Below are 18475 nucleotides of genomic sequence, written 5' to 3'. Positions count from 1 at the left end.
GCATGCACGAAAACATACGATTTTCCAACACTCCATCGTTTTGTTTCCGTAGCAACTTCCGTGTTGCACTCTATAACCTCTCAAGTAAATTAGGGGCATGGGCTCCAACTTGGCCGCAAATTATTGCACAAAAAAGGAAGGGGGTGGTCTAACTTCTGAACCTTCTCTGATCAACAGTATTATGAACTAGTTTTCTCTTTGTCACCCAAGAACAGAGAAAAATCTCAGACCTCCAGATTAGAACTGAGCTACAAGGTCAGAGGGATCCGGGACAGGCCGTGAGAATTTGAGGACAAACCGGCTCGGCTTAAGCACGAGTATAGGAGACTTCAACAGGAAAAGAAAACAAACAGCGGTTAAAATTGAAATGGCCAAAGGACAAAAATATATAGGAGATTTCACTGTTTACAAACAATTTTTTTGTTCATTAAATTTTGCCAACCACAGAACAAAAGAATCCTTTGTTTCGACAGCCAATAGATCTCTGGTTGGTACATTACATGACAATAGGTGACGTAACGCCGCCATGTTGGAGTCCCCAAACAATTAAACGGCGGCTATGTTGGATTCCCGACCCAGTCCTCATGGAAATGAATTCTATTATGCAAACTTTTTCTTTTGTTTTCGCTGAAAACCGCGCGGTTAATCACTTGAGTGAAACCCAAGAATACACGCCACTAAGGACAACACTCATTCACATTTGGTACGTAAGGTGCTCTTTCTTAAAATAAAATTGTCACCAAATCTTCATGAGAAAGGCTTTAAAAATAAGCTGAAGAGGGCGGACAGAGGATAATAAAATAAATTATCTTTACTTAAGGAGGCTCAAAACAGTTTCAACGCTTCCAAGTAAAGCTCTTATTAGAAGGATCGGCACTACAACGCTGTATCATGTATTAGCAATATGTAACATGGATTATTGCTGAACAAGATGCAGTCATTATTGTGATGTAATATGTCACTGTAGCAATGGTTAAGCCCTGTAGAAACACCCTTTATTTTGTCTTAAGTTGCTTGTATTTCAAAAACGAACTTGGTTTTTTTTTCTTCTCCATTCATCACGATGCAGTGTATTAGGATATAAGAAAAAAGAGAAACAAGAATGGAGAAGAGCACAATATAGTAAAGACTATTTAAGGCCCTAACTCGGTGACCCCATTTTTTATTTCTGAAAAATGATCAGAAGGGCAAGATGAAACTTTCTGCAAAGTTTGACAAAATTCTGTACAGCGGATTCAGAGCCACCTTAATTCTATGATTTCTTTTAAGGTGGTTCTGATTCTGCGAGTGCTCTCACCACTATGCCAGCCCTGCTCTTTTAAGGAAACAGGCGTTTCTGCTTTTCGAAACTCTTACACTTCAACAATGTTCTGGATTTAAACCATGCAACCTCTTTGCGCCAGCATGCGAATCTTTGGGGCAGAACAGTTAAGATTAAGATGTCTGTCCGGAAAATTAAAAGAGGTTTACAACACAATTGCACAGTAGCAGAAGAATTTTTAATAAATACGTTTTAATTTACTTTTTCACAAAGGAAAAAAACGTAAATGAACCTACTTAAAAATGCAGGATGAGATGCCTACGAAATATAGTATTCTACGCCACAACATGAAAAAGCCGCAACATATCACTATTTAACCTTCTTTATGTTTGGTTAAAGATCTTAAAACGTAAGTACAACTTTGCAGTTTATTATTTTTATTCTTGTAATTTATACTCCTAAACAAAATACTTTAATTCCCTTTGCCTCCCGTCTCAAGAAAAGAACTTCTCTGCGAATTTTCACAAGCCAGCGTGAGCCTATCCAGAACTTACACTTCTGTAGAAATCTCGGCTGTTTCAACCGTGGTAGTATAGTATTACACTTATACGGTATTATGTTTACGCGCAAAACCTGGTATCGGCACTAGAGTACTGTTGCCCTGCGTGGCATTCCTCTCTCTCTCTCTGTCCAGCTCTCGGAAAGAGTCGAGAGAGCGCAAAAACGTGCGTTACGCATCATTTTTCCTGCCTCCCACTACGAAGACGCTTTGAAGCTGCCCGGCTGCACGACTCTGTGCGCACGACGAGACCTCTCGTGTGCGAAAACCTTTGAAAAGATCAAGCAGCCCGGGTCACGCCTTCACCATCTTATACCACCGACTCGGTAGCGCGCGCGCACGGCCGCTCCCTACGCTTTAACGATAGGCCATCGCTGATGAATTGTAAACAGAAACCCATAAGGGTTGAAACGTGTAACGCGCGTTCACAGCTTCCGAATATTCAGTGCGAACTGATTGGTTGAATTTTTCATTGCTAAGTACCATATTTGGAAACCCCGCGCTCTTGTTGTTCCAAATATGGTACTTAGCAAATCGAATATTCAGAAGCTTGTTTTCAACATAGTTTAAGGGGCCGTTCCACGTTTCAACCCTTATGGGTTTCTGATGTAAGACAGAGCGCTTTACAAAAGGTTTGTTCCCCCACATCTGCTTTAAAGCTCATGGTCTCTAGCTGGATATTTTCCAACATTATTGATTAACAGTAGTTAACTTTTTATCATATCGAAATTGCAGGTTGTAAATTCGGAGTGATTTTAAAATGTAATGCCCAGTCCCCATCAAGTTGACAAGTTGTAAATTTACTAAGTTTATTCTTGTGTAATGTAATTACGCAATTCGCATCATGCGCGACGTTTTAGAACAAAATGCTATTATTATTTTTTAAAAAATTATATTATTTAAACCACAACCCAAAATGAAACTGCTGCATTAATACTAAGTTAGAACGTTGTTTGACCCTGCAGAATGGTCTCCTTGTGAAGATCGTTCTCCCTCTGCGTGAAACAGCCCCTCGCTGTATCTTGATCCCAGAGAAGTGCTCTGTTCAATTTATTCCGAGGGATGTTTGTGTAACAGGCAGTCCAACGGTATAAAACCAGCCGCGTGTCTTTTTTCTCCAATCATCCACACCTCAGTGGATACCATCATTGGAGATAAGAATTCAGCTGTACTTGACAATAAATATGTATTTCCTCAAATTCAATGCCTTAAAAAAAAAAATGCGACAAAATAATATTATTACTGATTAATTATTAGTCATTAACGAATCAAATGATATATGAAATGAATCATGTATATGAATGAATGAATGATGAATGGAAGAATGTTAACTTGGCGGCTGTTTACAAGGTTAAACCCTGGCAGTATAACATTACGCTTTATGTATTTATATATTTAGTTGCAAAACGTGGTGTTGGGATCTTCTTAGCAACAGGAGTGCGGATATTCTTTCTGTGAGATATTAAGGATCTTATATATTTTAGATCCCTTTTTTCCATATATGTGACATGAATCATATATCATACATATATCATTAAATAGTACATCGGTAACATGCTACCTTAATGAACTAACGAAAACCTTAGCACAACACGTTATATCATGTTATGTTACACATGTTATGTACAGCTTTTGCTTAATAACTCTTAATCTGCCAAGAGTGTCACAGATTTCACTTTAACGCCAGACAAGTTTACTCATCAATGGGAAACCTCTTAGGGGCGAAAGGGATGTGGTGACAGTGAAAAAGTAATGAAATTAAGTAAAATTTCAAAGCCTCCTATTCTACTATAGCTCTGTCTCTGTCTACTATCGCTCTGTCTTGATCATCACACAGGAAGCATTGACTGAAAAGCAAAATAAAACAAAAAATGGTTAACACCTTTCTCAAATAAACAAAGTTTAGTACCCAAGCCAGTCTTAATCAATAAACTACCTTTGCCTTTTATTGAAACCAAGGTGTTTTGTGACAAAATAATAGAAAGCACTAACATGAACTTCACACCAGGTAATGGCTAAAGACAGTTCTCTTTCACGAAGAAAGATGAATGAAATGAATTAATGTACCGGTATAATTTGAAGTGCGGTTCATAAAAGAATAAGAGAACTGAGTTATCCTTGCATTTAGCTAGTCAATTCAAGCAATTGTCGCTTTTATATATATATACATTAATTCACTTCATTTATCACGTCCTTCACGGGAATGAGCTCAAAAAATTGACCTGCTCTCTCAACTGTGTGTCTTTATAGCTCAGTTGGTAGAGCATTGCACCGGAATCACAGAGGTCATGAGTTCAAATCCCATTGGAACCACCTGAATTTTTCAGGTGTTCATAAAAAAGTGCAAGAATCACTCTGTTCTCTCATTTGTCTATGAACTGCACTTCAAATATATGTACATTAATTTAATTAGTCATACATACATACATGAACTTTATTTAAACTCAAATTTCAGAGTAGCCTGAAGGCTAATATCTTCGAGAACAAAAAAAGAGAAAATCTATATACATACACAAAATCTACATACATACATACATACATACATAAAGTAAATCTATATACATGATTAAAAATCTATTTACATACATGTAAAAATGTTAAATATACTGTTCGTTCAGGTTTATTGTTGTTGTTATTGTTGTTATTATTATTATTATTATTATTATTATTATGGTTTAGCTGAGTCATGTGTTGTAGGCATGTTTTTGCATGAATTTCTGAAGTAGTTGGTGGAACTTGCAAATTTTGTCACGCCTTATGCAAGATTTGCGAAGGCCATACTCCAAACGATTTGATCTCCACAGTAATTAAAGCGACTCCTTGGTCAAAAAAATGCAAGCTAACTACCTTTTTACTGAAGCCCTGTTTGCTTGGTCTTCCTTTAATCATACCATAAAGAACACAGGTGATAACCAACACAAACAAGAAGTAACTGGAGTACTGAAGCCTTAGGTTTACTGCTGAGGCATCAACCTAGAGAAAATAGAATTTCTTTCATGTTACCCTTTTGGCTCTTAGAGAGTGAAACTTCCAAGACACGCTAGGCGACAAGTCTTTGCGACAAGTCGCTCTGTGTGTACTACTCGCAAAACAAGTCACTGCAATGCAACACGACACCTGTTTGGTGCACATGCAGTGATCTTGTATGAGGGGAAATGTGAACAAGTTTTCTGATTCAATATGGCGGACCATATGATGCTCTCTCATTGGTTCATTTATATTTTGTTGCAGCGATTTGTTGCCGGAAGTGTACACACGGTGGGACAATGCTGCTTTCGCTAATTTTGTTACTGGATCAGTCGCACAAATTCAAACTGGTTTGAATTTGTGCAACTGATCGCAGCAACAAAATTCTGCTGCAGCAACAATCATTTTCACAAAATTAACCACGTCACACAAGGCAAATTGTTGCAGTGACTTGTCCCTGTGACCTGTCACAGTGTGTCCCATCCCCAAAAATTAGTCGCAATTTTGCAAATTTTAGCAGTTAAGTCATTGCACTAAAAAATGATTTGTATTTCCAGTGATTTAACAAAACAAAATGAGCCTGCAGTACAGAAACCGCTGAAAATGGCACATGATCGAAGCATTGTGCATGTAAGGTCACAGCTAAATGTGCCCATATCATCAGATTGGACAAAAATTTAAGGAGAGAAACAAAATGATTTTTTCATTCCTTATTCATTTTTTAATTAGCAAAAAGTAGCCGCAAAGTGGCGGCTGCTTACCAAGGTGAAAATTAATCCCAGATTTGTGACTTCTCCAGACATTTTGCTTGCAAAGGGAAAAAAATTCAGTCCTAAGTGCGACTGTATTGGTGTCAATTTCGAGCCCTATAACTCCTTCCCTCTTAAAATAACCTTACTCACCCCTTACTGGTGAGAGGGTTGAATTTCTCAAGATGAATAAAGTGTGTGACTACAGAAATAAGAAATCAAATGAATAGGGCAGGAAATGGGGTTCTACAATAGCCACATTCTGCAATTGAAGGCTTTTTCCACTTGAGCAAATTTGATGTGAAAATTTTTGTACAACAAATTTATTTCTTGTATTGAAAATCTGTTTCTTTGGGTACCAAAACTAATATATTTTATTGGTCTTTGAATGAGATTTTCTTGTAATACAACGCACCAAAGATAGTGTTCCAGTAGGAGTACCATGATCTCTAAATGGAACAGACGTTTCAGCTCTCATCCCATTAACACAATGTTCATCCAATGGCACCAATGTTGTTCCATACTTTTCAATGTTAACCATTTCTACTATGTTAATATCTGAGGATGCATTGCAGGAAGGATTTTCAGACCTAGAAGAAAATGAGACCTTTCAGAACAGACACCAAACAAGATATTTTCCTCTAACATACACCTGTACCTAGCACAAAATGTGGTTAAGTTAAGCCATCATTAATTTTGCCAACAGTGACCACCATAAATGAAATGGTGTTGTGTTCACACAACTTGTCAGTGATGAGAAAGGTTTGTTTCTTACAGTAGGTGTTTTGGAATAATATCAGCTGGGATGGTAACTGATCCACATGTCTCAAGATACACCTGTTTACATTTGCTTTCCTGGCAATCTATAAAATATAGGAAGTTAATCAGTTAACCACATAATAAATTGATTTAAACTTATTAACTAAAAACAATATCAGCAAATTTAGGCCCTGTCCACATGTATCTGGATATTTTTTAATCCAATTTTTCTTTCTGGATATGCCTTCTGTCTACACATATCCAGCGAAATCACTGGCCAATCTGGAACTTTTTGAATACACTCTGCAGAGTGGATATTTTTTAATCAACTATGAACCCGGAACCGTGTGGACGCCAGATGACGTAAAACAAGATCGAGGCCAGTTCCTTGTCGTGAAATCAATTCTCAAGATGACTGCTAAGGAAAACATTATTTCTTTACTTCTTGGAATTATTTTAAGTATTATCGCAAGTGTGCATTTAAACAGAGCTATAACACTGTACACTTCAGGTGCTTTCCTCTTGTCAGAAGTGGCTGGCCAGACCAGTCATTTTGAAAAGAGTCATATGTGAGCTGAGCTTCAGTCACTCCGATGGGTTTTTTTCGGGGTACTCCAGTTTTCCTCCCTCTTTGAAATCGACTCTCAGTCAATTACATCCGGCTACAGGTGGATACCTTCCATAGGGATAACCTCTGGTATCCTTCCCTTTCAATGAATTGAATGAATAAAGTTAATGTTATTATTGTTATTATCATTAAATTTAGCACTGTGTTCATTTATTCACTAACCCAGTGTGAGTTAATCCAAAAAACATGAGAGCTTTAACTCTGCCATTAACCCTTCCACAGCTGAGCACGAGACTGCCTAATGCCAGACAGTTTTACTCATCAATTGGGGATGCTTTAAGAGTGAATGAGTTAATAATAAAAATAATAATAATAAGAAGAAGAAGAAGAAGAAGACGAAGAAGAAGAAGAAGAAGAAGAAGAAGAAGAAGAAGAAGAAGAAGAAGACGAAGAAGAATAATGATTATTATTATTGTTATTATCATTATTATCATCATCGGAAAAGGAAATAATGATAAATTTATTACACCACTGACCCATGGACCATGGCTGCTTCAGATTTAATGTGATGTTAATGGTGAAATCCTTTGACCCCAAGCCTGTAGAAAAAGAGAGAATTTATTATTAGGTACCGTTAGGTGTGAATGTTTAGAGATGTGGCCTATGCAGGCAAGGGCACTACATGTTTGGCAACTATTAATTTTGCCCTTGTCCGGTGACTTGCAGTTAGTGCTATGAAAGCCCCAGAGAGGTCCAGACAATCCATCTTTATTTACTGATGCAATTTTTTTTAAATAAATAATAATGCTGGGTACTCTAGCTGGGCACTAAAACATTGAACCCTCCAACTCCAATTATATATTCACTTTCTAAGGACATTGTACAAGATTTCCCACAGGAATTTTAGTTTTATACGAAATTTTACAGGAGATGCAAAAAAGTTGGTATTTTAAGCTTGACAAACTGAGTTAATGTGTATCCACTTAAAAAAAGAAACAATACTAGTGCGGGTAATGTTAACACAGAGAAATTTCATAATACAACAAAAGAATAGGAGGCAGTGTGGCCTAGTGGTTAGGGCGCTTGCCTTGAGATCCGGAGATCCCGTGTTCAAGACCCGCTCTGACCACTCCCTGAATTTGTTCCTGGTAGTCCCTGGTTCAACTTCCCAGCTGCACTTGTAAATAGCCAACCGGTTTGCCTCCAGCCAGTTGGGATTCTTAACAGTTGTTATTGTTGTGTTCTGTTGTTTCGTTGATTGTTTCATTGGCCCTGAAAAGCCCCTATGGGGAGCGGTCAATTAAGTATGCATTGTACTGCATTGCATGCAATAAATTGCAATTATATGATTTGCCAAAGGAACTAGATTATAACAGTTTATTCAACATCCACTTTCAAAGGCCAAAAGTGTGAAATTTAATTGGAAATGATATCCAACCATGTTCGTTACAAGAACTGAAAGAAAATCTGTTGGTAGCTGAATGTTGAATTTTAATTAATTCTGTTTGTTATACTGGTACAAAATGGTGAAGCTTTTATTTTCACTTTCAAATTAATTCTATATGAATGTGTAATAATAATTATTATTATTGTTCTTTCTTTTTCTAATAATGATTATTTGTTGCATACAGGATTAAGTTCAAGGCAGATGATTCTGAGATAGTTACCCCACAAGTATCTGCAGGGTTCGTACACATTTTTAGACCAAAAATTCAAGGACTTATCAAGGACTTTCAAGGGCCAACTTTTGAAATTTCAAGGACCTCTTTTTTATTTACGTCGAAGAATTTACCCATGGAATAGTCTGACAATACAATTCTTGCTCATTTTCCATACCGTACATGCCTGAAAAAAATGCAAAGACACTGGGTACAATCATTCTCGACCCCACAGCTCGTCACGTTTGTATGACATGACTTGAGTGGCTGATCACTTTTACTGAAGTTTTCAAAGATTAAAAATGCGGGTCAGAAAAAATTCAAGGACTTTCAAGGACCAGGAATGAAGAGCAGAGATTTTCAAAGACTTTCAAGGCCTTGAAAATGTACTCTCAAAATTCAAGGGTTTTCAAGAGTTTTCAAAACGCGTACGAACCCTGTATCTGTCTCTGACTTGTCTGCCAGGTAACATTCACTAGTTGGGCTTCCTTTTTTATCCCAATACCTTTTATATTATTTTATGTCTTTCACTGAATTCTGTTTTGTTAAAAAAAAGGAAGTACATGCAGAGTTGTTGTTTGTAAATTAATGGTTTAAACCCAGGAGTCATATCATGATTACCAGTAAGTGACAGTCAACCAATATGACTTATAAAAAAACACTTGTCAAACGAGTTGATAAAGGTCAAATTACCACCGGGAAAGATCTGGAAAGTTGACGTTTCGAGCAACCAGAGTGTTTATACCATCTACTGATGTTACAAAAATCACTTGACTCTGAAGATGACTTCTACGCAGGTTGTTGGAACATCTACTGATACCATCCTAAAAAAGTTCTTCTCAGGACTACAATCACCCACACAGACAATCGTACTTCACTCAATTACCGTAAAAACTTGTGTATCAGCCACACTTGTAGACAAGGCCCCCCCCCCCACCCCCACCAGATTTCAAGTGTGATTTTGAGAAAATAATAAAAACTTGAAAGAAGCACTCTAGCAAAAAAGTTGTTTGTTTGTTTGTTTGTTTGTTTGTTTGTTGTCAGTTGTTCAAGATAAACTTGCCATTAAAACTCTAATGCTGTGTATTTGCAGAGACGTTAAGAAGCTAATAAATTCTTAAAATACCTTTTAAAAGCTTATCTTTAATTGATTTCCCTAATTCTTGGGGCTGACAACACTTGTCTTCACTGTTAAAGCCCAAAGTTAAAATGATGAATTTGAAATTTGAGCAAAAATAAAGCGCACGGAACAATCCTGGAATGATACAAAATGTTTGCTTACAGTAGTAACCCACACAGTCATTTACAGAAGAAAGTCTGGACCAAGTCATGTTGTTCACCGCGATCATCAGTAAACAACATGGACATTGCAGACGTGGAAAATATCGATCGAAGAAAAACGTTGATAAACAAGAGGTTAACAACCTCTTGGACAAACACGCCATGCAAGTAATGGAGGGCAACAAAACAGTCCGCCATTCTGCCTCGTGAGTTCTCCCAAATAGCGTGCTATTTTCTCACATGCGGTGGAGAGATCAGTGTAGAAGTGATCGGTCAAAGAAAATGTTCAATCTCCATTCACTGAAGGTTTTTAGAGTTATTTGTGACCCCATACCACCTGGTTTACTCCCTATGAAATCAATGGTCTCGTACATTAGCCGCACTCACAATTTTGAGCCCAATATTTTGGCAAAAAGATGCAGCTTATACACAAGAGTTTATGGTATGAGAGTTGTTGCTGTTGATCTTGTGGAAAACATTGAGTAGTTCTGTAACTTTTCTGATAACATGGGTGACAAATTACTCCTTAATTTTTGTGTGAACTTTTAGTGTTACCTTGTAATTTTACATGTGAAATTACAATGTTGCCATGGCAACAAAATTGCCAAAATGGCATCCAGGTTTGAAAATTAAGGAGTAATTTGTCACCCATGGATGATATTGATAGCTAATGGTATACTCGTGAAAATTGGGGAATACTACCATCTGCGTCCATCCTTGAAGCGTGACAAATTTTGCACGAAGTTTTACTTTTCAAACGTCAATGGCTTGTCTGGTCGTGTGTCACTTTTGACCAATGAAACGTTGGTGGTTATGTTGTGAAATTGACCACGTTTTTGACAGCATACCAGCAGGTTTTGTTTACGTGCTAAAGATATTTATGAATCTGCCTAGGAATCTAGGAAAGTTATAAACATCTAACTCCCGTGAGTTTCCAAAGACACGAAATATGGAATTTGGTATACTTCATCAAGAAGAGATATGTGCTTCAGCAACTACGAGAAAAAAAAATACATGAAACCGAAGTGAAACTAGAAAGATCAAGGAGTGAATATTTCTGTGTCTAGGGCATTCTGCGCACACATGCTCTTCCATGTTCCAAGGAGCATTTAAAATCTTGATTTCAAGCAACTCCTGGATGGTAATTTACTTCATTCCAAACTTGTTGCCTTTGAATTTTTTTGTCTCCATTGCAAAACCAGCAGAGACGTTATTAGGGCGGTCATGCAAACCAGAATGCTCTCACAAAAAACCTGAGAGAGAGCATGAGAACAAACTGCCAACGTTTCATTGGTCAAAAGTGATACATAACCGGACAAACCGTTAACGTTTGAAAAGTAAAACTTCGCGCAAAATTCATCACGCTTCAAGGATGGACGTAAATGGTAGTAGATGTGTTTTGTCCAAAATCAAATAAAGTTGCGGGAAATTACTTGACTTTGGACAAATCATGTGTGCAATTATTCCCTAATTTCACTCGTCACCACTGGATTACCCATACAAATAAAATAATAACTAACCTGGCAAGGGCAGTTTCTTTGCCATCACTGTTGAGGTTATATGGGTCACATTATTAACCAATCCAAGAAAACTGTCCGAGGGAACAATCGCAAGATCCAGTCGTGGAATGCTTATGGTGGCATATCCCGCTGGGGCAATGCGGCTAGTTCCATTACTTGAATTTGCATAAACAGAATTTTGGAAGAAGCTCTGATTTCCAAAGATGCAAAACTCTGAAGAGCCCAAGTGACTGAGGAGAGAATGCCAGTTCTAAAAACACACAAAAAAATTCTGATATCAGTCAACAAAACATTTCCACCTTGAGCTGTTCAAAACTGACCTTTCTGAAGGTGTTGTGACATGCATGTTGCGAAAAATCAACTCATCCACACTCACTCTGAAACTCTTGCTGCCAAAAGTCTCTCTTGGTTTCTACAGAACTACATTACAGAGACAAGCAACATTTTTTTCATAATCTCCGTAAAGGTTAATGCCACTGATGCCATTTACATTTATCTTTAGGATACATATAAACAAAAACAACAAGCTTTACTTGCAGACTTCGTTCTGCAAATTCACAATGGTGCCTGCATTTTGTGACTGCGTTGGACAATTATCTCTCAGCTGCCCTGTACCAAAAATAATTCTTTTTTTTAAATTAATTATTAAAACAAGTAATGATAATGTTACAAGTATTGTTCTTCCATTAGTCACAGAAATTAGTTTGTTTTTTGATTTCAAAGCATGCTGCTATGAAATGTACATGAATTAGTTGAATGGTAATAAAGTTATCATCAGAATTCATTAGGTACACTGTAGATGTGACATATAAGAGACATGCACGATGCTTGCTCCACGTTTGGGATATTTGGTTCAATTATTCTAGAAAAGAACATGTCTCTTACAGATACACTGTAGCTCCTGCACTCAAGGGAGAGATGGACTAAATTCATCATCAATTTTGTTTTCATGGCAGATTGTGCATAGCCTTTCATTGGGATTCATCAATGAATGTGTCAAATCCTTCAGCCTTAGACTACACAGACTAGACTACTTAAAACTTAAAGAAGACATGTTAAAGGAATACTGACAATAACTTTTTCTGTACCCTATACTGTTCTGTTTCGCTCTATGTAAAATACACCTGTTCTCATCTTATGTGTTTTTTGCTAGTATGCCTCCGATTCACCAATAAAATGTTTTTACTATTTAGCCTGGCCTCCTAACCAGCTTGTCTTCTTAGTTATTTAAGGACGTTTGTGCCCATTGCTACTGCGCATCATTACAGCACACGCAAATTCACATGCCACGTCATGCATCGAGCATGCGCGCTAAGTACTAAAATAAACAATGATAGGGCAGATGGCCCTTGCTATAGCTTTCCTTGGATTTAACGATCTTGGATGTTCGGTGACCCCTACTTTTCTTTTCAGAAACAGATTTTATTTACAATTATCTCCGCATTGTCCAAAAATGAACAAAAAATCAATGTGGGAAGTTAAAAAAATTTCAAGTTTTCTTTCCTCGGGACATGGAATCCTGCCATCTTGCAGCTGCAAGGCGCATGAAACTATGGTTGCTAAATGCGAACTTGTTCTTTAAGGAACCTCAACAGTTAACTTAATTCACTTGATGGGTCCACTTAAACAAAGCTTGGTAGAGAACATTTCACTTCAAAGATGTACAGTAGTAATGTGTGGTTCCAGAAAATATCCATACCCCCACCACGGAAGACTTTTTGATTTGCACCCCCCCTCCCCCCAGAATTTTCCGTTCCAGGGGGGTCTTTGATGACCCCCCCTCCCCTCAGGAATTTCCAGAATTTTTTTACTTATAAAAGCGAGAGTGAATTAGTTACGTAATTGCGGTAGAATTTTATTACAACAGTGTAAACATTGAGGTTAACTTTTAGAAAAATATAACGCTTTGTTACGCTCATTATCCAGCTAAACTTTCAGCTTGTGCGCTATCAACTTTGCAAAGCTTAAACATTTGGGTTGCACGTCGACTGTTTCACGTTTTTGTGCGAACTTCGATGAGAACATTTCACTCGCTTAAACAACTTCGCAAACCATAGTAAATAAATCAGAAACTTACAAGGTTCCTTTGTCTACACATTTTGTCAGTTTCTTCAGGTTGATTCTTTAATATTTAGGGACCACAAAAGTTGACGCGGTAGGTTTCGTGAACGTCGTCACAAAGGCGATTGTTTTACGAAGAATATTATCGACTGTCATTGTTTTTGGCGCGATTTACTTCCTTCAATGAGTAGTCAAACTCCTGTTTTAGAATTTCCAGTTTGACATAATGAACTGAACCTCAACAATCGTTTCCCGAGGCCGCAATAAATATTGCGTTTACTCAAAGAAGAGAAAACTTGAAAACTTGACTCCCGGTTCCTGTCCGTGGTCTAAATGCCACTCACAAAAAAGAAAATGTCGTTGCACACAAGCGTTGAGATGGTGGGAACTTGCGTCTTATCGCATTTTCAATGAGTTACTACCCCCAGTAAAACATAAATCCTATCAAAAATGTGTTTACTGCATGTAAAGGTAGCGAAAAGTGATACTCAAGTGAACGGAAGTGTTGGTTGGACGAAAAAGAGACAAACGTGGAAGTCTGGGGACGAGACTCCAGTTGAGACCGCCATTTTAAATGTTTTGAATCCGTCCCAAATGAAAGACACATTGTTCTTAGCTTCGGGAGATTGTAGCGCTAGCTAACTCAAAGAAAAACGGAAACATTGAAGCTAATAGTATTAACTTTATCTCAAAACTGACTTTTGTTTCAAAACATCGTCCGATAGTGTGTTTTGTGCTTCAGATCGATCGTATGTTGCTTTCAATGTTTTGTACGTGGTTCGTGACCCTTTGGAAAAGTAGTTTCCCACGAAACCCCCCTACCCCTTGGAAATTACTGCCCTTTAACCCCCCCTCTCCCTCGGAATTTCCAATTGTCTTCCGTGGTGGGGGTATGGATATTTTCTGGAACCACACAATTGCAATATAAAGTCGGTGACCCCCATTTTTTTACCTTTCTGACATCACTAACTCATCATCTTTCCATGGTAAAATTTGCAGAAAAAAATCAATGTTAGAAAATTTTTGTATGAACTTCCTTAAGGGGTCCAGTGCGCTTTCAATTCTTATCTAACTCTAAATTTTGTATACAGTTGTGGAGGGTACACAATAAAGTTGTTGTTGTTATCCCTTATCTAGTCACAAAGTTTTAGTAGAGTATAATTCTTTATGAGTGAATGATAAAAATTATGTTTTTTTTTAATCACCTAGAAGAATTTGATCTGTTCGGATATCTTAGCTGAAAATGGTGTCTGAAAATTTTAGGGAATGAAATCTTCATTTCAGAAATTGCTAGCTGAACGTTACCTTCCAGGGAACGATTTGCTCACCTGAAACTGCTAGGTGACCTTTTAAGTGCCAAAAATTGCAAAAATATCCGTTCCGAAAACGTAAGGTACTACTTTCCAATTCCCCTGTTTCTGAATCTTTTAGGTGATGTTGAAGTAAAGAAATCTATAGTGGCTTGCAAGGTAAAACAGAACAGTTTGGACTCTCCCGAAGACATTTTTTTCACCGCAGACTTATCGTTGAGTGCTCCTGTTTTGTATACCGCACATCACATACAGTTTCTCATTCTTATTTACATTCTCTGGAGTAAGATTGGATATTAGCCCATAAAGGCATCTCTGGCAGTTGCTATCAGTCCATAAATTCTTGCCAACAAACAATTTAGCGCGGCTCTATGTTCTACCGCTACGCTAGCCACGCGTCGTCGCATGGCTGGCTCAATGGTAAAAACTACAGCTACAGTGTTCCTGTTTTCCAATTTCAAAAGTAAAAACCAGCAAGACTTAGAATCGAAAGCAAGCATCAATATAATTTAAGGGATGAATAAGCTCAAACCTTGTTCGGGTTCTTTTCTACGCTATCAGTGATCCATCCGTACGTCTGCACAAAATAACCAAGGGAAAATAAGCCGATTGCAAAAAGCGGCCAGACACACTGTAAACACAAAACAGGGTGGACGCGAGGCCGCAAAACCCAGCAAATTCTTGCAGCATTTGCAGTCAACCATATTTGTAGATGCTGCGTATTGTCGTCTTCTCTGAAGAAACAAACTTGGGAAGAACAATAAGATTAGCAGGTGTTGCTTCAAAATTAATTATCTACAAAGTTGAGGAGTACCTGGAAATACACGTAGTTGTAATCAAAGTATTATTCTCGCCAGCTTGAGAGCGGTGTAACAATGCCTTAACTGGATAAATGAAAGCTCCGAAAACAATTTCCTGCCTCAAAAGACAGTAGTAAAAAACCTTGTCAGGATTTCCGCATCCAAATGAAATGTAAATGTTCTCACTTTGCAGAAGTAATCGCAGTTCAGTCGGCCATGATGTAAATGACTTAGCAGCCTCGCCTTGCAAGCCACTTTTCTTCCCAAAAGATGACGTCACTAACGTGCTTTCAATCTCGTCCCCAGAGTCCGCTTTTTTTTCGACTCTGGCCACTTCCAAGCTAAGGCAGTCTGCGGTTACAAAAATAGACCTTCAATATGAACTGCGCATAAATTGGAAGCGGTCAGAGTCCGTGTTCTTGGCACTGACCAAAAGAAAAGCGGACTGTAGAACTTTCTGCACCTTTCTCTTGATTTTCTTTGCAGGTGTACGCGAGTTAGGAACCATTCGGACACAAAGTCACGGCACGCTCCAGTGGCTGCGCTCTTCATCCTGCGCGCAAGGTAGATGTATATGTGGCAGCAAACCCTCTCGCCTTAAACCAAAAAGATACATCCCCACGCAACAGACCACAAGCTAGGTCTCGACTTTTAGCATGTCACAATGAAGAAAAAATAAAATACTAGTAATTTGCTCAAAAGTGGCAATTATTCGAAGGATATTCTACACTATTGCTGTGCATGAGCATCCACCTGCTGACAAAAGAGCCTAAGGACTGTGGGTACGAGGCACGGAGAACCAAACGGCGCGGTGAAGGACAAACGGATTAAAAAACGGGTGCTGTTTGTCCTAAACACATGAAAATGTGCTCATTCTAACTTATCTGTCAGTTCAGTCTAGAACTACAGTAGCTCGATATCTCTAGATAACAGGCAGTTTTTTTTGGGCAAAAGGCAAATTTCACCGAAGATGAAGCTCTCCATTGGTAACCCTCATTTTCATTTGGCTTAGGCTATAATTAGCGTTGAACACAGTTTTGTAGCCTTTGGCGTTTGGTATTCGGCGATCGGAGTTCGGAAACTGCCTCTGCCCATGCCGGAGCCCATCGTCTTTATAATATTGTGGCTACAATTCAGTCTACTCTCGCAAATCCCATGGCATTGTTTTCGATTTCTCTTAGGACAAATTCAAGTCCCAGGAAAAATTGTAAACAATGATTATGTAAAATTTTGATGGGTAAAAGAGGTGTATTATGCGATTCTAGAAAGTAGAGAATAGATGCTTTTAAAGCATTTCTATGTAGCAAAGAAGGAAAGAAAAATTTGTAGCGGTCTTGTTATATTTGGCTTTTTTAACCACTAGTCTTTCGCGTGTCTTTCTTCGAAGTAAAGTCAGGACAGTTAAAGAATCAGGCCACCTTCATTACCTTATTTGGAGGGTAGTAATTTTGTATTTCCCTATTGTTCATATATTGCATTTTAAAAAAATGGGTGTGTTTGTGTACAAGTGCGATCGCGGCTAAGCCACATGGCTGCCTCGACGACCACGTGGGCATCAACTGTGACGTTTCAGTAAAAATGAGGCTTTTGATTGGATTGTATTGTTTTAGGTGTCAATCAAAGAATCAATTTGTGCGTTCCAGCATTCTAGCTCTTTTGTTCGTTTTGTGTTGTTGTTAGCTGTGAGTGCACATGGATTGATCGACGGCTAGTCGGGTGGAATAACGCGCTACGGCACCGCAGATCGTCAGCAAGAAATCGCCGAGTCTTCTTTCCGCGCGTTATGAGTCTAGACACGCTGCTAGAAGCCCGCTAAGTTTTGGAATCCTCATCCTCAAAAGGAACATCGAAAGATGATTCTGCAATCGCACGTGGTATGATCGAGTAGCCATGTGCAAATATTCAGTTGGTGTGCGCAGACGCTCCGCTATTTTGAAATTGCGGCTTCGATCTTCGACAGTTATCGCCTAATGTTCCCTTCTTTTATTTAGTTCATCACTCTACGGCAAATCTGCACGGAAAGAAGACGAGCGATTTCAGAATGCGAGAAGTTTGAAGGAGTCCTAGGTCGTAGACCTGGAGGGTAAGTCTGAATGTTGTTGTCGTTTCGCGGATTGAAGCAGTTGTTTGTTCTCGAAGGGAAAGAGGCAAGTCTTGATGTGATGTTTTTTGAATCTCAGGGCTGGGACCAGGGAAACGCACAACAAGCTCGAGAAAAAAAGGTCAGTGTGATTTTCGACAAGTGAGACTTTGTTCAGTTCGAAATGTACATGGACGCGCTTTGAAGTATGATTTTTGAAGATGGCCGTTCTCTAAGCTCCTACGATTATATAAAGAAACCTGATTTACCGTACAAAATTAAGGCAGGTTTTTTACTGCCGCATTTCTCAGAAACGCGTAAAATGTGTTTTAGGTTGTCTATATTGCTGGAAAACGCGATCTTCTGTAAGCAAGAAGAAATATTTCGTGAGGTGCTGAAAGGGATCTTGATCGCAAATGATGGAGCACATGAAGAATTTTTATTTCCACTTTTAGGCGGGCGCCTTTGAAAGAATGCTTTGATATATTGAAGAGAGAAGTTCCTTCACTGGAGGATAAGAAGACATCGAATTTGAACATCTTAAGAAGTGCGCTAAAGCACATCCAGGTGGGTATGATTTTCTTCCTTTTGAGCGATCACGGTTGTACAGTGAAAGCACTGCCTAGCAAAATGTGCCGGCGTCATGTTGTTTTGGTTAATTTAAATTTGAAAAGCTATTGTATTGAACATGAACAAGTTTGGGAACAACAACCACTAAGTGAGGCAGATTTCAGATTGGAGAATTTTTTTCTGCGTTTTCAAGACTGACTTTTAGCCCATGTGTGCGAAGAATAATATTTTTAATAGTATCGAATATCAAAGTCTTGGTATCGTGAGATATCACTTCGCGTATGTGTTTCAAAGTGCTCATTTGTAGGCGTTTGTTCCATATATTTTACGGA

General features: G+C 38.4%; 1 protein-coding gene across 1 annotated transcript; it reads right to left on the bottom strand.

Moving 5' to 3' along the window:
* Positions 1–2615: 2615 nt before the first annotated feature.
* On the bottom strand, positions 2616–15735 carry LOC138047139 (transmembrane protein 248-like). The gene is given in 9 exon segments (XM_068893867.1): positions 2616–3667; positions 4668–4793; positions 5952–6126; positions 6312–6399; positions 7400–7462; positions 11323–11572; positions 15226–15309; positions 15311–15440; positions 15508–15735. Coding segments are annotated over 8 exon segments (891 nt in total). The 5' UTR covers positions 15398–15440; positions 15508–15735; the 3' UTR covers positions 2616–3649.
* Between the last annotated feature and the right edge of the window lie 2740 nt (positions 15736–18475).

The sequence above is a fragment of the Montipora capricornis genome, chromosome 4 (assembly GCF_036669925.1).
Source record: "Montipora capricornis isolate CH-2021 chromosome 4, ASM3666992v2, whole genome shotgun sequence".
Classification (NCBI taxonomy): Eukaryota; Metazoa; Cnidaria; class Anthozoa; order Scleractinia; family Acroporidae; genus Montipora; species Montipora capricornis.
This window is presented reverse-complemented; position numbering and strand designations above follow the sequence as displayed.